General features: G+C 39.7%; 2 protein-coding genes across 2 annotated transcripts; one reads left to right on the top strand and one right to left on the bottom strand.

Annotated features, from left to right (window-relative positions):
• Positions 1-5,930: 5,930 nt before the first annotated feature.
• Positions 5,931-6,602, bottom strand: LOC103515809. Its single transcript, XM_026828394.1, has 2 exons — positions 6,500-6,602; positions 5,931-6,179 (listed from the first exon to the last, which is right to left on the bottom strand). The coding sequence occupies exon 2, from the start codon at positions 6,153-6,155 to the stop codon at positions 5,946-5,948; it is 210 nt and encodes a 69-aa protein (XP_026684195.1). The 5' UTR covers positions 6,156-6,179; positions 6,500-6,602; the 3' UTR covers positions 5,931-5,945.
• Positions 6,603-12,489: 5,887 nt separating this feature from the next.
• On the top strand, positions 12,490-21,304 carry LOC103515808 (transcriptional regulatory protein AlgP-like). The gene is made up of 2 exons (XM_008480749.1): positions 12,490-12,984; positions 20,903-21,304. The coding sequence occupies exons 1-2, from the start codon at positions 12,490-12,492 to the stop codon at positions 21,302-21,304; spliced, it is 897 nt and encodes a 298-aa protein (XP_008478971.1).
• Positions 21,305-22,365: the final 1,061 nt, after the last annotated feature.

Here is a 22,365-nt window from a genome sequence, read left to right as displayed (position 1 = left end):
GAATAACATACTGATGTGTAGTAGACCATAGGAAAAATTCGGAATATGTTACTGACCAAGTGTGCATAATTACCTATAAATTTAATAATAGACCATACTGACGAGTAGACATACTACGAATAGAAATACTATGTGTAAGTAGACATAGGAAAAATTAGGACTTGTTAGCTCGACAAGGAGACGGTGATCTCCTCCTTGTGCTGTGATAGTGGTGGGGGGCGGGGTAGGTGGTCCAGAAATGGAGAGAGTATAAACTAACTGTCTTATCGTCCCGAAATCGGAAGAGAAGAAGGAAGGGCCGTTTCAGCACCGGCAGCGAATCGAAATCTACGTAGAATTATTTTTGAACCAATCTTCTTAAAGCGCAATAACGCCTGGCCACTCACCGTGTTGGTTGGCTTGACCAGCCATCTCTTCGTCACTGGTAGCTATAATTGTTCGCTCCTGATTGACCGTAAATGTTCGTACTACCTGATGTCCTCTGGGAAGCTTTGTTCAAGACCTTCCTACATGTCTTTCAACTTCCCACGAGACCTCAAAGCTTTTGTGTTACAATAACCAAATGGCCTGACACCTAGATTATTTCGGATCGATGTTTAATTGGTTAGAATGCCACGGCCGGCAGTGGTGTAAGGGAGATTTTTAGATATATAGTTGTAAATCTGTCCATAGGAAGCCGGTACCACCGTGAACTTCAACTTTCTGATTCATGATCCGCCTTACTGAAAATCGAAGAAAGAGGATCATGAATGACAGAAAAAAGTTGAGTTGCACGGTGGTACGGCGGTCCTATGAGGCAGATTTACAACTATATAGTCTAAAAATCTCGCCTTACACAACACTGCCGCCCGGTGGGCCATTCTAACTCATTAACATCGATCCGAAATAATCTAGGTTGTCAGCCGATTTGGTATTGTTAACACAAATAGCATTTTGAGGTCTCGAGAATGTGAAAGACCATGTAGGAAGGTCTTTGAAAAGTTCCCAGAGGACATCAGGTAGGTACCGAACTTTACGGTCAATCAGGAGGAAACATTATTAGGGCTAGCCAGTGACGAAGAGATGGCTTGTCAAGGCCACAACACGTGAGGCATGGCTATTGGCCTTACAAGATTGGTTCAAAAAATAATTCTAGCGTAATTTCGATTCCTGCCCGGTGTGAAACGGCTTCCTTCTCTCTTTGCGATTTCGGGACGATTAAGACATTAGTTTTTACTTCTCTTCCCATTTCTCACCACCTACCCCGCACCAGCTAGTCAGCAGCAACAATGGAAGGAATCAGCACTCCTTGTCAGTAACATAGTCCGAATTTTTCCTAATGTCTACTAACACATAGTATTTCTATTCGTGTATGTCTACTGCGTAGTATGTCTTTATTAAATTTATAGTATTCATAGCGACCTTGTCAGTAAGCATACCGAATTTTTCCTATGTCTAGCTACACCATAGTATGTCTTTCGTAGTATGTCTAGCAGTATGTCTATTATTTATATGTATTATAGCACACTTGTCAGTAAGCAGTCGCGATTTTCCCATGTCTACTAACATATAGTATGTCTATTCGTAGTATCGTCTATTATTTATAGTCTTATCACAGGTCCAGGTTGATAACTGATGATCGTATTGTTGATTAATATCCTATGATGCGCACGTCGACATGGCCATTGTCGTACTTTAGTCCTTTATTTCTCACTCTAGGCATAGGGCGGTTCAGCAGATACGAAACTGGCTATCCAACTCGCGTGCAGTTGACAGAGTCTGGGTCTGATTTCGACAGAACCTGCGCATAAAAAGTAGATCAAGTAAACGTAGGTCACCGATTTTTTTTTCTTTTTTTTATGAAAAAAGTAGAAATTTGAAAATTTGGGCTAAAAACAGCACCTACAATCTATTATCTCGCGTGGAAAAAGAAAATAGAAATCTGAAACAGTTCTGGCGTCTTCCACTATTGAACGAAGTAGCTTGAAGCTTTAAGTTGACTTATGTATAGCAATTTTTTTTTTTTTTTTTTTAAAGATGAGTGTTTCACCGCCATTTTTATTTCGTAGCGATGAAACAACTGCTACATTGGACGCTTGATGTGGCCTGTGGCGTGGCATGCCCATCCCGTAGTTTGCCTTTCGTCAGATGGGCGAGAAGGGGCACAATACTTCCCATTTAGGTGCTGGGTCAACACGAGAACACCAGAAAGTAACCCGTTGAAATATTTGCAATCGAAAAACGAGTACAAATTTTTGTCGATGGTGGGATTCGAACCCGGGACCTTCTGCATGGCAAGCAAGCGCGTTGCCACTGGACCAACCGTGCCCCCATATATTATGTCATTGTGTTTCAGTCGATAACAAAATTACAAATCGACCATTCTAATGTTTTTCTTATGGCGATTTCAGAGTCTAGCTGGGGGACTGTGAACAGGGGAGGATACCAGCCTGAAATTTCCTTGCTAAAAACTTGGAAGATGGAGCAGGAGTTCCCTGATGTGATGTTGTTTTCTGGAGATGTTTTTTTTTTTTTATCCAAAGATGCGAAGGACATTTTGTAACCAAAGGTGCGCTGTACAATTTTTGTTGCCAAAACCAAATGTGAACCCAAAAGGAATCACCCTAGGCCTGATTGAGAGGCTGACGAGAAACGCAAACCCCGAGAAAAGACGAAAAGAAAGAAGAAGCCATAATTATGTACTGCCTCGGTGGTGTAGTGGTCAAGGCGCTCGACTGGTAAACAGGAGGGCGTGGGTTCAATCCCAGCCGAGGTATGGAATTTTATCCTCAATATAATTTGAGAATTCGACCACAATAATAGTAGTAGCCCACTGCTGGAGTAAAGGGACTTTTCAGTCCTATGCAAGCAGTATAAATAAGCACTATTATTAGATATTATTATTTACCTACGTTTTTGAAGCGCCAAGCCGCGCAATCGTTTTAAATCAGGATATATTCTGACGATTTTAAGACCTATATAAAGCTAAATTAAAATGGTCTTTAAGCCCTATTGTTTCCTAACCACCCATATACCTACTTACATTGTAATACCCTACATTAATTTTATGTTGACTTGATCTATTATTATTTATCTCTACAATCTGCTTTGCGCTCTACAAATTGTCATTAAGATTATCTGTCCGATCTCCTTATCTGTGTGTTAACCTTCGGTTTAACATTTGGTTTAATATCCAGATTTCAATTCCAGTAGGTATTGTTTATTCTATTTTATTTTATTGGATTAAATTAAATAGATTAACTTAACCCTTTCACCCCTACAGAGACAAATACGTCCCACAGCAACATGATTTTTAAAATGACATATATGTATATCATACCAAACCTATCGAAAAAATCCGTTCTCAGTGTTTTTCAAACATTTCTTTTGTGATCTAAGATGTCAGTAAAATTCTTATCCAGCACGGAGACAGACTGTATCCTATCAGGTAGACCTGACGACAGGTACACCTGATCAGGTCTACCTGATGGTAAGTGTAATATGGACCAAGGTAGACGCAAGTGGACGGAACGTATCTTTACGTATCTGTGTGTGCGCGGCTTTATATGGGAATGCCATTATTCTTCGTTTATTGACATGAAAAATATTACAGATCAATCAATAAAAGAATAATCAATATCAATAATAGGTAATTGTCGGAAAAAGTCGATGACATCTTACACCTGATCGCCCTTGAGGTAGCTACCTCATCAATATTGATAATGGTCATCAATATTGATAATGGTCATCAATATTGATTGTGTTGAAAAATAATAATAATAATAATAAATAGGTAGTGAAAGAAAAAATCAGTGGTGTATATTGGTTAGCACGGTGGACTTCGGATCTGGAGGTTGGCTGTTCGAGTCCAAGTCAAGTCATAAAATTTATTGAGAAGTATTAAATGGGGAATAACAATGATGGTGCTTATTCAATTATATTCATATTGCTCCCATAAAACTGAAAAGTCCCTTTACTCCAGCGGTAGTTATTGTTTTAAATACCTACTACTGTTATTGTTTTAAATTTCAAGTGTTCAAATTATATTGAGGATAAAATTCCATACCTCGGCTGGGATTGAACCCGCACGCCCTCCTGCTTACCAGGTGAGCGTCTTGACCACTACACCACCACTACAGCAGCAATTTACGTCTTGACCACTACAGCAGCAATTTACGAGTTGATTCGTGGACTCGAACCACCAACCTCCAGATCCGAAGTCCTATGACCGCGTTTACTACACCACTGAGATTGATCCAATTTAATCCAATGTGTTAATCGATCATTAAAGAGTAACAGAGTACAAAGTCATTATTATTTATATACCTACAAAGAATAATGAAAAAAAAAAGTAGACTCAAGTAAACGAGCGACTTTAACTGCATACCAGTAGCCTGCTTCTGACAGCAAGTTTACACTTTGCAAATATTTTATTATTATTATTATTATAACTTTTTTCAAGAGGTTTAATAGAGGGAACTGTAACTGGTAAGGTCCTATCGTTCCGTAAGCGAAGATAGAACTAAGACGTAAGACAGGGTAGGGCACCTTAAGGCATGGCCGTTCATGTCACTCATCCATTTAGTGGTCTTGCTCGGCGTAGCTTAACAAAAACGAACAGATAAATAGACTATAATAGTTATCCCTCTACAACTACCTGAAAACGGCTACTTTCCCTGTCGCGTATAATATCTCTAGTCAAACTTTTTTGACTTGGCGGGGCGGAGCGCTACCGCGCTCCTTAATCTTCACGGGAGTGCAAGCAATAAGTTGACAAAGTTTCATAGCAATCGGATAAGCGGTTTGGCCAGGCATAAATTTCGAACAAACAAACACACACACATACACACATTCATTTTTTTATATTAGATATGATTAATCAAAAGCATAAATTTATAGACCCACTTCCTTATGTCTCCAACATCCTAATCTTAAGGTGCCTATCTAAAATGCACACCAACATATTTCTGCAACTTAGTATGCAGCCCCACTAATCTGTACGTGCAGTACGTGACAGGAGATCAAGCTTGCAGTAGGAAGGCATGGCCGTTCATGTCACTCATCCATTTAGTGGTTTTGCTCGGCGTAGCTTAACAAAAACGAACAGGAAAGTAGACTATAACCTTCACGGGAGTGCAAGCAATAAGTTGACAAAGTTTCATAGCAATCGGATAAGCGGTTTGGGCAGGCATAAATTTCGAACAAACAAACACACACACATACACACATTCATTTTTATATATTAGATATGATTAATCAAAAGCATAAATTTATAGACCCACTTCCTTATGTTCCTAACATCCTAATCTTAAGGTTCATATCTAAAATGCACACCAACATATTTCTGCAACTTAGTATGCAGCCCCACTAATCTGTACGTGCAGTACGTGACAGAAGATCAAGCTTGCGGTAATGAATGCATGATCAAGCATTGGAATTCAGCCAGAGGCGCTGGCACATTGAATGTACCAGTTCCCCCATAGATCACTGAAGTTAAGCAACGTTCTGAGAGTGACATTCGGATGGGTGACCATCTGAGAGCGAGCTTCTGGCTTTCCCACAGGGGAGAGAAAGAGAGGCAGACCAAAACAAAGGTTGAGAGATATAATTATAACACATGATTGAGGAAGACTTGAAAGAAAAGGGATGGAGAAGAGAGGAGGCATTAGGAAGGTTCCCAAATGAAATTGGGGAAAGGTGTAGTAAAAGAAGAAGATGAAGACGACAAAGAAGGAGGAGGTAGAGGAGGAGAAGAAGAAGAAGAAGAAGAAGAAGAAGAAGACGGTAGACAAACCTGACAAAGGGCAATAAAATTTGTCTTGACTTGTGAGTTAGAGTAGCCATCTATGTAATTAACTCCATACACAAAAGCCCACTCCGAGGCTTAGTTGTAGGGGCAAACAGCCCTAAAGGATGGGCTAAGCCTATACGAATCTCATCTAAGCCATCTATGGGGGCAAGTTGTCTTAACTTGGGAATGGTCTACGGGGCAAGTTGGTCTTACCTTGTGCGAGGGGGGTGGTGCAGTAGTCCTCGAGCTCGATACAGCGCTGTCCGTCTTGCATCAGCCCCACGGCAATATTCAGGGGTTCGTCATGAAAGAAGAACTTGACCAGGAACGCAATGACGCGGTCCTTGTCGGAGGGAGAGAGACGAACGATGGAGTAGTTCAACATGGTGGCGGTAGGGGGCGCTGTTGTCTGAAAAGTCGAAGAAAAAAGATCAGTCTGAATTTAGCCTGGAAATGTCTCTCTTTGGAGGAAGATTGGCAGAGGAAAATCGGAATTTTGTAGAGGTTTTATATTTTGATTTTACCCGGGCCGAGCTTTACCCTAAACCGATAATGGTCGTCCGCGGAACGGCTGGCATTCTCCTATCCTGTCCTCGTTCTCGGGACGATAGTACCTTCGAAATCACAGTTCCCTCTATCAAAAATCTTACGAAAAAAAGTGTTATTAGTGGAGACGCCTCTTTTCTCACATGAAAAATGAATATCGTTGGTGGAGATGTCACAACTCACTTTGATTTTAGGACGATGAGAGTTACAGTTCTCGCTATCTAACCTCGTGATAAAAAGTCTGCCTAGGCCAGGCGTGCGGCGACCGTATCGTGTGTGACAAGGCTTGGCGTACCTATCTTAGTAGGTGATAAGTACCCTAACAAAGTACCTAGTTGTAGGTACCTACTTGAATAGTAGAGGAGGAGAACTATCGATAGCACTATCGATAACTGTTGAGGCTTGACTATCGATAGTTTTCGATAGTTTTTTTTTCTGCACATTTTTCGTTTGTTTTGGTCGTTCTAGTGAAAAGCGTAATAAAAAAATGTAAAAAAAAATATTTTTAAAAAAAAAAAAAAAAAAAAAAAAAAAAAAAAAAGTAGGGATAAAAAAAAATTAAAAAAAAAAATTTTTTTTTAAAAAAAAAAAAAAAAAAAAAATGTTGAAATAAAACCCTGTGACCTAAATTAATACGTGTACAGTTAATAATTTTTTTTATTTAGGTTAGGTTAGGTCTTTTTGGGGGATAAGACCTTTAGAAACAAGGAAAATATGTAATGAAAAAAAAACTGTCGAAAACTATCGACAGTTTTTTGAAAACTATCGATGGCGCCGACTATCGATAGTTCTCCTCCTCTAGTGAATAGACATCTTTGTAGAGGTTTTATATTTTGATTTTTCCCGGGCCGAGCTCTTTCCTAAACCGATAATGGTCGTCCGCGGAACGGCTGGCATTCTCCTATCCTGTCCTCCTTCTCGGGACGATAGTACCTCCGAAATCACAGTTCCCTCTATCAAAAATCTTACGAAAAAAAGTGTTATTAGTGGAGACGCCTCTTTTCTGACATGAAAAATGAATATCGTTGGTGGAGATGTCACAACTCACTTTGATTTTAGGGACGATAAGAGTTACAGTTCTCGCTATCTAACCTCGTGATAAAAAGTCTGCTTAGGCCAGGCGTGCGGCAACCGTATCGTATGTGACAAGGCTTGGCGTACCTATCTTAGTAGGTGATAAGTACCCTACAAAGTACCTAGTTGTAGGTACCTACTTGAATAGTAAAGGAGGAGAACTATCGATAGCACTATCGATAACTGTAGAGGCTTGACTATCGATAGTTTTCGATAGTTTTTTTTCTGCACATTTTTCGTTTGTTTTGGTCGTTCTAGAAGTGAAAAGCGTAATAAAAAAAAATGTAAAAAAAATATATTTTGTAAAAAAAAATGTTGAAATAAAACCCTGTGACCTAAATTAATACGTGTACAGTTAATAATTTTCTTTAAATTAGGTTAGGTTAGGTTAGGTGTTTTTGGGGGATAAGACCTTTAGAAACAAGGAAAATATGTAATGAAAAAAACTCTCGAAGACTATCGACAGTTTTTTGAAAACTATCGATTTAATAATTTTCTTTAAATTAGGTTAGGTTAGGTCTTTTTGGGGGATAAGACCTTTAGAAACAAGGAAAATATGTAATGAAAAAAACTGTCGAAAACTATCGACGGTTTTTTGAAAACTATCGATAACTATCGATGGCGCCGACTATCGATAGTTCTCCTCCTCTAGTGAATAGACAAATAGACATCTATTTGGTTCTCACATGGAAACAAAACATACATTTATGTGATACTTGTGATACGATACGTAGATTTGTACCTACAGCTACACAGCTGTAGGTACAAAAGTTTTTGTATGTTAACCGAAGTGGAACAATTAAACGAGCTTACATTACCAAAGCTTTTTTTCTCAGAACTGTGTACGTGAAATGGGGCAGAGTTTACTTGTGGTGATTGTGGAGTGTGGACGGTGCGGACTGACGGTCCGTATGGTCCGCACTTCAAAGTCTGACAAAATCAACGAGAAAAAAAACATACATTAGATAGATACCAAATAGAAAAAATAAAAATGTAATTGTCAGCTAGTTTTAAGACCTATCTTTATGTATATTATTATCACAATAAAATCAACATTTATTTACAATTTACATTTGACAGAGGGAACTGTAACTGCTATGGTCTTATCGTCCCGAAATCGAAGAGAGAAGGAAGACAGGATGTAAGGGGTTTGACAGAGGGAACTGTAACTGCTATGGTCTTATCGTCCCGAAATCGAAGAGAGAAGGAAGCCAGGTGGAAGAAAGCAGAGGGAACTGTAACTGCTAGTTATCGTCCCGAAATCGAAGAGAGAAGGAAGACAGGATAGGAGAAAGCCTACGATGGGAACTGTAACTGCTATGGTCTTATCGTCCCGAAATCGAAGAGAGAAGGAAGACAGGATAGGAGAAAGCCAGCCTCCGTAACTGTACTTTTTTAAGCGAATGCAAATATCAAGTTTTTTTTTAAAGAGGTTTGACAGAGGGAACTGTGACTGCTAGAGAAATCGAAGAGAGAAGGAAGACAGGATAGGAGAAAGCCAGCCGTTCCGAGAACGAACATTATCCCATCAGGATAAAACCCGCCCCGGGCGGGAATCGAACCCGCGGCCTAGCGCTTACAAGGCAGACGCACTACCAACTAAGCTAACTAGGCTGGCACGATGGACTTTGACCGAGGATGTTGGTAATTCATAAAACAAGTCAAGTCATAAAATTTAGCGTAGTGTCGGGGAATGACAATCGTGACCAAGCAATTTATGCTTAACACAATCAAAATTCTTAGCTTCCCCTTTGGAAGCAGTGACGCCACCCCACTGATTCACCGCTCACATCTCTGATGTACTGACATTATGTTGTCTGAACATGATTATGATTAAGAGGTGTTTTAACTGTCATAAATTTAATATGGAGCACAATCATTATTGTTGGTGAATGAAATGAGTTAGAACTCGATTATTATTTTGCATACTATGTTGTCTGAACATGATTATGATTAAGAGGTGTTTTAACTGTCATAAATTTAATATGGAGCACAATCATTATTGTTGGTGAATGAAGTGAGTTAAAACTCGATTATTATTTTGCATTTTACTTTGTTTGACTGCCAGTGGCGGGCCTGTAACTGCCAAGGTCTTATCGTCCCTAAAGCGAAGAGAGAAGAAAGACAGGACAGGAGAAAGCCAGCCGTTCCGCGAACGAACCTGATCTGTTTAGGATAAAGTCCGCGAGAAAGTCAGGCGTTCTGAGAATGATTAGGATAAAATCCGCCCCGGGCGGGAATCAAAACCGCACCTTAGAGCTTAGTAGTCGCGTATTTTGTAAAATGTACCCCCCATAATGCATAATGTATCAAATATATAAGACCTTGGTTAGAGTGCGGGGGAAAAGGGACTTTTCAGTCCTATCCCAGCAGGATAAACAAGGTATATTCTATTCTATTCTAATGTCAGATTCTCAGAATAATGCATTTCACACTCCAGTCAGAATATACTTACTGGTCGCGAGATCGATTCCCGCCCGGGCAAACTTTATCGTAATCAGAAAAGGATCACAGGTAAATAACAATTTAGAATCAACATCTTACCATCGAGTAGTATCGATTGAAAAGATTCACTCACACTATCATGAATAACGTAGGTGCTAGAAAAATATGAATAATAAATTCGTAGATACAAGATAGTCACTCGTGGACTCTAGATCAGTAAGTACTAAAATGGTAGATAGGTACTAGATAGGTACTCGCAGGCACTCAAGTATCACTCCTCAAGCCACGAGAGGCAAAAAATGATAAGTTTACCACACTTATCACAATAGAACACTCACTGACGATGCATACGGAATAACTGAGATATTCGGTACCGTAGAAGCTATACAATAGCCTAAACCAGAGGTTCCTAAACTTTTACCCTAATTCTGGGGTTAACTAACTCGGGATTGAGATGAAATGAAGATTTCCCTATACGAGTTTACCGCACTTATCACAATAGAACACTCACTGACGATGCATACGGAATAACTGAGATATTCGATACCGTAGAAGCTATACAATAGCCTAAAACCAGAGGTTCCTAAACTTTTACCCTAATTCTGGGGTTAACTAACTCGGGATTGAGATGAAATGAGGATTTCCCTACACTTAACCCTGAGAAAATCCTGATATTGAACTCAATCCTGAGGCCAGCCACTCACTATCAGGTACACCTGACAGGTACATCTGATCAGGTCTACCTGTCAGATCTACCTCACAGTGTGTGTGCTCATCAGATATCAGGTAGACCTGACAGGCGGACCTGCATGATCAGGTGTACCTGATAGTGGCTGACCTTAGCTTGGAGGGTATAGCGCGTCTGCCTTTTAAGCACTAGGCCGCGGATTTGATTCCAGCCTAGTGCGGATTTTATCCTGAAGAGATAAGGTTCGTTCTCGAAAAGGCTGACTTTCTCCTATCCTGGTGTCCTCCTTCTCCCTTCGATAACGGATCGAAAAACTGATATTGAACTCAATCCTGAGGCCAGCCACTCACTATCAGGTACACCTGACAGGTACATCTGATCAGGTCTACCTGTCAGATCTACTTCAGATCTGTGCTCATCAGATATCAGGTAGACCTGACAGGCGGACCTGATCAGATGTACCTGATAGTGGCTAACCTTAGCTTGGAGGGTATAGCGCGTCTGCCTTTTAAGCGCTAGGCCGCGGGTTTGATTCCAGCCTAGTGCGGATTTTATCCTGAACAGATAAGGTTTGTTCTCGAAAAGGCTGACTTTCTCCTATCCTGGTGTCCTCCTTCTCCCTTCGATAACGGATCGAAAAGACCTTTGCAGCAGGCCTATTGTGGACCAAGTTTTAGTGTCTTGCATACCACTTGTGGTCCGCGGGCCTTAGGTTGAAAACTACTACCCTAAACACAATAGTAATATTCGTACTACCAACCTCACACAACCTCTTAGTGATAACGAATAATGGCTGATAACGAAAATGAGGCAATGCGATGGATTGAAGTGACAAACAAAACTGACGATAACACTACGGCAGAACGTAAAGAAAACGAACCTTCTGATAACGAAAATGATAAAGAAAAAATGAAAAAATACAAAAAAAAAGGTAAATAAAAAAAAAAACAAAAAATAAAAAAAACCTATGTACCTACTATTATGATGTCAATACCTACCTCACTCCGAGACCTACAGAAGGAAAGTGAAAAGGGAGGAACATCCAACCAGCTACTGAACCAGCTCAACGACCAGCTGCTGGGACAGTTCAGCCATCTGCTGAACCAGCTCAACAACCAGCTGCTGGACAAGCTCAAGAATCAGCTGCTGAACCAGCTCAACAACCAGCTGCTGAACAAGCTCAACAACCAGCTGCTGAATCAAAGGGAGGAACATACATTATAGGTTATGGTAATAGGGCATTTGCGGCTCAGGCCAGTCCAGGTAGACCTGACAGGTACACCTGAACAGGTCCGCCTGTGAGGTCCACCTGAGAGTGAGCGACCGGCCTAACAACGGAAGTCTTAGCGTCCCGAAATCGAAGACAGAAGGACAGGCTAGGAGCCAGCCCAGCCGTTCCGAGGACGAACGTTACATTATGTGTAAGATACCTACAGTTTGCCCCGGCGGTTATCGAACCTACAACCTTAACTAGGGTGATTGCTTTGGGCTGACATTTGGTTTTGGCTACAAATTTTACGAGTGGATGCCCTTCGCACTCAACCCTTGCTATTTCCTTAGCAAGGGAAATTCAAGCTGGTATACTCCCCGTTTAACTCTTTCCCTGCCAAGCAAAAAAGTGACATGTTTCCTACGCGGCCAAGCCAAAAACGTGTACATTTCCCCAGAGGCCAAATGTAATTGCCATTGGCACAACTCGAGTTGTGCCGTGGCCTCAGCGGTGTGTGTTTTACATTTTTGTTTCCCTCCAGGCCAGGGCACAACTATAGTTGTGCCATGAGTGTTAAGATATTATTTAGTGTTATTATTTTACCGCCAACCGTTGCACCGATCTTAACCAAAAGTTTCGTGTCGCATCCTTGTCACATTTGACATCTACATAACAAATTTCAAGTCTCTAACTCTTACCGTTCTCGAGATATTTTGTTTACCAATTGGAAAATTTTGGAAATGTATAATACCAAAGATGATCCATCCTGAAACCGATCAAAACATCCAACCAGCTACTGAACCAGCTCAACGACCAGCTGCTGGGACAGTTCAGCCATCTGCTGAACCAGCTCAACAACCAGCTGCTGGACTAGCTCAACAACCAGCTGCTGGACAAGCTCAAGAATCAGCTGCTGAACCAGCTCAACAACCAGTTGCTGAGCAAGCTCAACAACCAGCTGCTGAACAAGCTCAACAACCAGCTGCTGAATCAGCTCAACAACCAGTTGCTGAAGCAGCTCAACAACCAGCTGCTGGGCCAGCACAACAACCAGCTGCTGAACCAGCTCAACAACCAGCTGCTGGGCCAGGAAAACAACCAGCTGCTGGACAAGCTCAACAACCAGCTGCTGGACTAGCTCAACAACCAGCTGCTGGACAAGCTCAAGAATCAGCTGCTGAACCAGCTCAACAACCAGCTGCTGAACCAGCTCAACAACCAGCTGCTGGGCCAGCACAACAACCAGCTGCTGCCAATCCTTTTATTTTCATGTTCAATAAATAGGTACCGTATTTAGGTATTAATTTGAGAAGGAAAAACATTGCCAAGTTGAATTGAGAAGAAGGTTGAAGCAATTGAGATCCAGCATTTTCAGCAGACACGAAAAATGGGAAATGCAGACTTGGCTTAATTTTCTGATCTCACCCACTTTTATGCGACATTTTTGATAGGAACTGTTGGCCTTTTTTTCACATTTGTGTTTTTGTGGGAGGATCTCACTCCTTTTTTCTAAGTTTGTATTTACACATCATTAGTAGGTACAGATCTCCTTATTATCTAGCTGTTTGCGAGCTTTTGAAAATTTTCGCGTGAGTTGTTGATGTTTTTGTTGTTGGTTAATATAATTACGAAGTGTGCAATCTTATTTTCAGTTCCTTCTGGCATTTATGCAAGTATTTGTATAAGTTATTTTTAATTACTCTGGTCATTTCTTCAATAATAAAAGTTCCTCAAACAATTATTTTTGTTAAAAAAAAATGATTTTTTCTTTTACCTCTAACTTTCTTATAATTTGAGCTACATTAGATTTCAAAAATGTTTCGGAATCCTCAAGTCACAGGCAATTCAGATAACACAATGAAAAAACTGTAGTGGCACAAGTATGGTTGTGCTGTCGAGGTAAAGAACACCTATTTCAGCACAACTATAGTTGTGCCATGGCCTCCCAGGAAACAGTACTGGCACAACTATAGTTGTGCCATGGCCTGCCAGGAAACCACACAAGCACAACTATAGTTGTGCCATGGCAGGGAAAGAGTTAAAAACCCCCAGCCAGACTAAGCTGGTCTACTCCCTGTTTAACGTCCCCCAGCCTAAAAAAAAGTCCTTGAGTTTTAATGGTACAAACGGGCCTGAACCTGGGACAGAAGGGACCTACTGGGCCCCCCCTGACCGGCCCTGTATTTCTGAACAAGTGTATCATTAAACTTAATGGGTACTTACAGCTCACCAGTTGGTACGTTTACTCCTAATAATAGGATTCAGTACAAATTACTCATAGGTAACTCGATAGCTTCGGTAGTTCTGAACCAGGGCCTTTTATAGGGCCCCCGGAGCTAACTAAATTGGAGTTTGGAGATTTTTATAATAGGTTTGACAGAGGGAACTGTAACTGCTAAGGTCTTATCTCCGGAAAGCGAAGAGAGAAGAAAGACAGGATAGCATAAAACCAGCCGTTCCGAGAACTTAGGTTTGATATGTGCGGGGCGGACTTTATCTTGAACGGATCAGGTTCGTTCTCAGAACGGCTGAATTTCTCCTATCCTGTCTTTCTTTTCTGTTCGACCTGTATTCCTTCTCTCTTCGATTTCGAGACGATAGGACCTTAGCAGTTACCGTTCCCTCTATCAAACCTCTTATAAAAAAGGGTGATTAACTGCCGTTTTCATTTCGTAGCAATGAAACAACTGCTACATTATACTCCTGTGGTCTGCGTCGTAGCATGCCCATCCCGTAGTATGATATCCGTAGTATCTTATATTATATCTGTATATATTCAATCTCTAGTAGCGCGGTCAAACTTTCTTGACTTGGCGGGGCGGAGCGCTACCGCGCTCCTTAATTGTTGAAGTTATCACCCTCGGTTCACCCTGTCTACGCCCCTGACGACCCATAAGTGTGCGGGCATTTAATTGTTACGTAGGTACTCGAGATAACAGGTAGGTAGGCAATAGGATAACTCCCACATCGACGTAAATAGAATACAGATTGAGTAAATAGCGTAAATACAATACCTACAGGTACCTGGTGGTGTTATATACATAGTACACCTGATGGTGGTAGATAAATAGGATGATCGATAAAAGAAATAGGGTTCTAGATAAAAGAAATAGGGTTCTAGATAAAAAGAAATAGAATTCTAAATAAAAGAAATAGGGTTCTAGATAGACGTAAATAGAATACAGGTTGAGTAAATAGCGTAAATACAATACGTACAGGTACCTGGTGGTGTTATGTACATTGTACATAGTACACCTGATGGTGGTAGATTAATAGGGTGATAGATAAAAGAAATAGGGTTCTATATAGACGTAAATAGAATACAGGTTGAGTAAATAGACGTAAATACAATATCTACGTGGTGTTATGTACTACATCTGATGGTGGTAGATAGATGAAATAGGGGGCTATATAAAAGAATAGAGGAAATAGGAGAATACAAAAAGAGAAGAAATGGAGAAATGCAAGGAAAAGAGAGAATAATAAGATAGGAGAGAGAGGAATTATAAATGAAAAAAAAAAAACAAGTTTGATAGAGGGAGCTGTTACAACTCTCTTCAACCCCATTTACTTTGAACGTTTGGTAGGTACCTCCCTAACTTTATTAATAAATAAATTTACCTGTAAGCACTAATTATTGAAGGATAGTAAGAACTATCTTGTAAGCACTGTTTAGGATAGTAAGCACTAATTGAAGGATAGTAAGGACTATCTTGTAAGCACTGTTTAGGATAGTAAGCACTAATTATTGAAGGATAGTAAGGACTATCTTGTAAGCACTGTTTAGGATAGTAAGCACTGTCCTGTAAGCAAGACAGACGCGCTAACCTCCAAGCTAACTAGCCTGGTAAGTGATTTCCTTAAAAGACTGGTCCAAAAAAGCTTTGACCCCCCCTCCCTACCTCGACAAAAAAGACTGGTTAATCTGGAATTTTTTTTCCTTTTATAAAACAAAAATAGCTTTACGTTATTATTTTCCCTTTTGACCTACCTTACTACCTAGCTAGGTACTTTGTTTCATATCTTCTACGCCACAGTACCTTACTAGCGTCTACTAATCTGCCATTATCCATTTACAAACACCCATATTATTCTAAGCGTTCGGTTTAACACAGAAGTATACCTACTGCAATTTGTTGAGTCTGTTATTAAAGAGAAAAAGTACCACGTGTACCCATTATACCAAGCGCCTGGTTTAAAACCAGGCCCGGCCTCAGGGGGGCTAATTTTCCCGGGGGGCCAGGGCTTCTCCAAGGGGGGACAGGCCATCACTGCCATCACATAAATACCAGTACTCGTATTTTATTCTTCTTTATCTTCGCCTTTTCCCGTGTACAGACGGGGTCGGCGTCTCCTATCCTGTCTTCCTTCTCTCTTCGTTTTCGGGACGATAAGACCATAGCAGTTACAGTTCCCTCTGTCAAACCTCTTAAAAAAATAAAAAATAATACTTATACATACGTTATTTTGAATCTGTAAAAAAATCTTACTAAAAGTGCACTCAAAATTGCACTCAGTATCAGATTACATTTGTACCTACAAGTATAATATTTTTCCTTCTTTGTATCAAATATTTATTTATTTATTAATATTAAATTTAAATAAATAACCTGATGCAAATATGCAAATTAACTGAAGTGCAATGAAAGGGAAAAAATTAAATAAAACTTCAAGTTAACCTTTTAAAACCTTAATAAACCTTATAAAACCTAACCTTGTAAGGGAATTTACGAGATTATCTCGCTGATAGGAAAGGGGGAAATTATTGAAATGGAATTTTTTCTGGGTGCTAAAGCACAGATATGCCATTTATGCCAGACATTAACAACAACAAAAAATTGATATTAATATTCAAAACTACCTATTTATTCTTTTCTTTTATTTATTCGAACCCGCAACCTAACGTTTACAAGGCAGACGCGCTCCAAGCTAACTAGGCTACCTAGACAGTAATCGTCAGCGCGGTCGCCTGCTGATCTGATGGTTAATGGTTCGAATCCAAGTCAAGTCATAAAATTTAGTGCTAAAATAAAATTTAATAGGTATGTAGGTACCTACGTTATTCTGAACGCACTTCCCTTTCTTCCCTCTCTTCCTCTTTCTTTCTCTTCTTTTTTTTTTCATGAAAACTTTTATGAATCAACAGAAACGAGAATAGGTAAAAAAAATAAAGATCTAACATCAAAAGAATAAGTTTGTATTAACTTATTTGTTGGTACACACACTTGGTAAAACAATTCAAACACTAAAAATGATTTTGGGCGAGTAAAAACACTTGGTTTTGTGTTTTACGTATATTTTTATTAAATTACAGATGGATCCATTTCGGCTGTTACGCCATCATGTATTATTTATAATGCACTAATAAAATCTGGTGTGAACATCACACGACTTTCCTCATCCTATTGAATGATGCTTTTTTTGGGTGTTCTTGTTCTTATAACCAAAACTCTTACAATATCTCTAACCATTTAGTCGGTATAGCTGAAAACCCCCCCAAAAAACGGTCAAAAATCAATAAAATTCCATACCTCGGCTGGGATTGAACCCACGCCCTCCTGTTTACCAGGCGAGCGCCTCGACCACTACACCACCGAGGCAGGTTTTGAATGAACAAAATGAATTTTAAGTTTTCCACTGAACATTCAATGTGTCTTCACGAAAACTCTCCAACGTAATAGATAGATAGATAGATAGATAGATAGATAGATAGATAGATAGATAGATAGATAGATAGATAGATAGATAGATAGATAGATAATCCATTTTAGGCACCTACGTAGTTTAGTTTAGGTACTTTCAAATCCATTCTCTTGTCATATCACGTTCTGAACACAAGTTCATCGAGATCAAGTGATTCCTTTATGTGTTTTAATCAGTGGTATCCAAACTGACACAATAGAAGAGTTGCGCTTACTTGGGTGATGTTTCAAAGTCATAGAGCAGGAAAAATGAGGACCAACGGAAATTTTTCTTTTTCTTCTACGACTTCTAGATACCGAGATAAATCGATTTAAAAAATACCGGTAAATCGTGAGGTTTGACGTCACGGCATACACTCCTGTAGGAAAAAGCGGTCAAAATACCGCCAACCGTTGCACCGATCTTAACCAAAAGTTTCGTGTCGCATCCTTGTCACATTTGACCTCTACAGACCAAGTCCCTAGCTCTTACCGTTCTCGAGATATTTTGTTTACAGACAGACAGACAGAAGGACAGGCAAGCGTTTCTGCGCATTTTGACGTGAAGTCTGACGTCACAACTCTTTGATCTTTTTCATTAGAACGGCAATTAAAAATTGAATTTTTGACCTTTTAAAGTTACTTTTTCGGAGTTTTGACCTCGGATTTGGATTTTTCACAACTTTCAACTTTTTACGTAGGAATTCACCTTTTATTAATAATATTTTCCCAATTGCAACTCCTCCATTGAAACATTGTGAATTCGTCAATCGTGGATATCACAGCATTGCTAAGTGCCTCATTTGCAATCAATTTCATATTTCAATAGATTTTTACCTATAACTCCCAAGGTTTTATCGTACCGAAAGCGAAGAGGGAAGGAAGACAGGATAGGAGAAAGCTAGGCGTTCCGAGAACGAACCTTGTTTCTACAGGACTTAGAATAAAATCCGTCCCGGGCGGGAATTGAACTTAGCACTAACAAGGCAGACCTGCTGCTACCCTCCTAGCTGAGCTAGGCTGTCACTTCTGCTCGTCAATTTAACTAAAATTTGGACCGATTGCAATACTTTCGGGGTTGATTTCAAAAAATTCCGCCCGGGGCGGATTTTATCCTGATGGGATAATGTTCGTTCTCGGAACGGCTGGGTTTCTCCTATCCTGTCTTCCTTCTCTCTTCGATTTCGGGACGATAAGACCATTGCAGTTACAGTTCCCTCTGTCAAACCTCTTAAAGAAAAAAATCTCTTTTGGAAACTGCACTATATTCACTATAAACCATAGGAAATCAAAGATCATGCTCCATCGGAATTGGTTCCGTTTCTGAAAGCTAGGAATCGACCATTTATTTATAATTTTTACCCATTTGCAACTGCTCCATTACTACTAGATCAGTACTAGGTCCTTGGCTATCTATTCAAATAGAAAGCAAACTAACTAATCAAATTATCTACTTGCCAGCCTGGTTAGCTTAGTTGGTAGTGCGTCTGCCTTGTGAGCGCTAGGCCGCGGGTTCGATTCCCGCCCGGGGTGGATTTTATCCTGATGGGATAATGTTCGTTCTCGGAACGGCTGGCTTTTTCCTATCCTGTCTTCCTTCTCTCTTCGATTTCGGGACGATAAGACCATAGCAGTTACAGTTCCCTCTGTCAAACCTCTTAAAAAAAAAAAAGTAGACTGGTATTAGGGGCAATGGCGACCCACTTTCACAACTCTCTAAAAAGCTGAAAAGTCCACACATCCGGGACCATTTTTCAAACTTGCCTGGGAAAAAATCCCTTATTCAAAAGATCAAAAGCGCTTACCTTTAGAAAGTCTCGAGGAAAAAGAGATTTCAAAAAGTGACCGAAAAAAAAGACGCGAAAAAGTTGCGAAAGAAAAAACAAACGAAAGTCAAGAAAAAGACTGAAAAAACAATAAACTAAATCAAGAGTTTGTAGATAAAAAAAGTTTGTTTTTGTTTGTTTTTTAAACTAAAAAAAAGACGAAAAAAAATCGACTTTTTCTCGTGAGAGCAAAAATCCGAGAGAGAGAAAGAGGGTCCTTATCGGCGAACGGGAAAAAAGGTACTGATCTCTTTTGGAGACTGAAAACACAAAAGAAACTACGAACAAGTAGACCCAGAATCTACCTCCTCTGAGAGAAAGAGAGAGGGACTGACCATAGAGAGAGAGAGAGAGAGACTGACAGAGAGAGAGAGAGAGAAAGAGAGGGACTGACAGAGAGAGAGAAAGAAAGAGAGAGGGACTAACAGAGAGAGAGAGAGAGAGAGAGAGAGAAAGAGAGGGACTGACCAGAGAGAGAGAGGGAGAGAGAAAGAGAGAGAGAGACAAAGAGGAGAGAGAAAAAAATTGACAGAATGAGAAAAATTAAAGAGGCAGATAAAGAGAGAAATAGATAGAGGAGAGAGAGAGAGAAAAAAGACAGGTAAATAATAGAGAGAGAGTGGGAGAGAGAAAGAGCATATGTAGGGTTAGAGAATGGAGGAGAAGATGAGAAGGATTGAGAAGCGAGTCAAAAAGTGTTTGATAAAGGAAGAAAAAGTATTTATTTCAGTTTCTTCAAGATGGAAAAGCCTCTCTTGTTCGAAGCTCTCGGATTGAGGATAAAGCAGGGAAATAAGGAGCGTGCATATGTAGGGTTAGAGAATGGAGGAGAAGATGAGAAGGATTGAGAAGCGAGTCAAAAAGTGTTTGATAAAGGAAGAAAAAGTATTTTCAGAAATCCTCTCCGTATGTGTTTTCTCGTGTTTGTTTCTCTTTGTATTGTTTTGTAGATTTAACACAAACTGTACCTACTCCACATTTTGTAGGCTGTACAAACAATTTTTGTTTTATACACAACGTACAATGTGTTACAAAACTTTTACTTCAGAGCGGTCTGTGCGTCTGTTCTACTTGAGGTCTTTGTGTTCTTGTGTACGAATTAGACAAATGTCTTTAGAAATCGCACTTGTCACTTGCGTATTGAGTTAGGGCTTTGTATTCTGTATGTCTTTGAGTTGAAAAGCATACTTGTGCGTGCGTTTGGTACAATGTGTTACAAAACTTTTACTTCAGAGCGGTCTGTGCGTCTGTTGTACTTGAGGTCTTTGTGTTCTTGTGTACGAATTAGACAAATGTCTTTAGAAATCGCACTTGTCACTTGCGTATTAAGTTAGGGCTTTGTATTTTGTATGCCTTTGAGCTGAAACTTGTGCGTGCGTTTGCTTTCACATGGATTTATGCATATGTTGCAAATGTAGCATTCTTTCGTAGGTTGGTTCTATGTTTGCAGGAGTAACGCTATCCAGTTCTCAAGCTGTTGGTGCTTTTATCGTTTCCGGAAGTAACACAAAGGAGCAATCTACTTAATTGAAAATAATTTACTGCCATACAATACGTACAGGTACCTGGTGGTGTTATGTACATTGTACATAGTACACCTGATGGTGGTAGATAAATAGGGTGATAGATAAAAGAAATAGGGTTCTAGATAAAAAGAAATAGGGTTCCCAAGCTCAACAACCAGCTGCTGGACTAGCTCAACAACCAGCTGCTGGACAAGCTCAAGAATCAGCTGCTGAACCAGCTCAACAACCAGTTGCTGAGCAAGCTCAACAACCAGCTGCTGAACAAGCTCAACAACCAGCTGCTGAATCAGCTCAACAACCAGTTGCTGAAGCAGCTCAACAACCAGCTGCTGGGCCAGCACAACAACCAGCTGCTGAACCAGCTCAACAACCAGCTGCTGAACCAGCTCAACAACCAGCTGCTGGGCCAGGAAAACAACCAGCTGCTGGACAAGCTCAACAACCAGCTGCTGGACTAGCTCAACAACCAGCTGCTGGACAAGCTCAAGAATCAGCTGCTGAACCAGCTCAACAACCAGCTGCTGAACCGACGGACTGACAGACAGACGACACCGAAGCGAATACAATAGCCCGTCCACTATACCTTTTTTTATTACTATCGTAATAATAAAGGAAGAACGTGCTAATAATAAAGGAAGGACGGGCTAATAATAGAGGAAGGACGGGCTGAAAAGGAACCTTTGAGTAACCAGTGGGATCTATGAAGTCCTTTGAAACAAACTTAACAAAATCCTTTGAATTCAAATCCTCAAAGTCAAATAACAACAAAATCCGATAAAAGTTTTTAAGCTTCGGTATATATTATGTTTATTAAAGCCGAAGAGATACAAAGGATGATATTTTGATATTTATCTTGTGGGTACCATAAACCATAAAAAAAGAAAAAAACTAAAGGGCAGGAGAAGAGAGAATAAATACGAGTATAATAATAATAATAATAATAATAATAATAATAGTGCTTTTTTTTAGATTTTAATTTATTATGAATGATAGTGCTTATTTATACTGCTCGCATAGGACTGAAAAGTCCCTTTACTCCAGCAATAGGCTACTAGTATTATTGTGGTCAAATTCTCAAATTATATGAGGATAAAATTCCATACCTCGGCTGGGATTGAACCCACGCCCTCCTGTTTACCAGGCGAGCGCCTCGACCACTACACCACCGAGGCAGGTTTTGAATGAACAAAATGAATTTTAAGTTTTCCACTGAACATTCAATGTGTCTTCACGAAAACTCTCCAACGTAATAGATAGATAGATAGATAGATAGATAGATAGATAGATAGATAGATAGATAGATAGATAGATAGATAGATAGATAGATAGATAGATAGATAGATAGATAGATAGATAGATAGATAGATAGATAGATAGATAGATAGATAGATAGATAGATAGATAGATAGATAGATAGATAGATAGATAGATAGATAGATAGATAGATAGATAGATAGATAGATAGATAGATAGATAGATAGATAGATAGATAGATAGATAGATAGATAGATAGATAGATAGATAGATAGATAGATAGATAGATAGATAGATAGATAGATAGATAGATAGATAGATAGATAGATAGATAGATAGATAGAT

Source organism: Diaphorina citri, unplaced genomic scaffold (assembly GCF_000475195.1).
Source record: "Diaphorina citri unplaced genomic scaffold, Diaci psyllid genome assembly version 1.1 scaffold1418, whole genome shotgun sequence".
Classification (NCBI taxonomy): domain Eukaryota; kingdom Metazoa; phylum Arthropoda; class Insecta; order Hemiptera; family Psyllidae; genus Diaphorina; species Diaphorina citri.
This window is presented reverse-complemented; position numbering and strand designations above follow the sequence as displayed.

Excerpts from the sequence above, each read along its gene's own strand:
- LOC103515808 (XM_008480749.1), top strand. The coding sequence starts at position 12,490 with ATGATCCATCCTGAAACCGATCAAAACATCCAACCAGCTACTGAACCA. Across the intron at positions 12,985-20,902 it reads CAGCACAACAACCAGCTGCT|GGTTCCCAAGCTCAACAACC; the intron begins GCCAATCCTTTT and ends AAAAAGAAATAG.
- LOC103515809 (XM_026828394.1), bottom strand. The coding sequence starts at position 6,155 with ATGTTGAACTACTCCATCGTTCGTCTCTCTCCCTCCGACAAGGACCGC.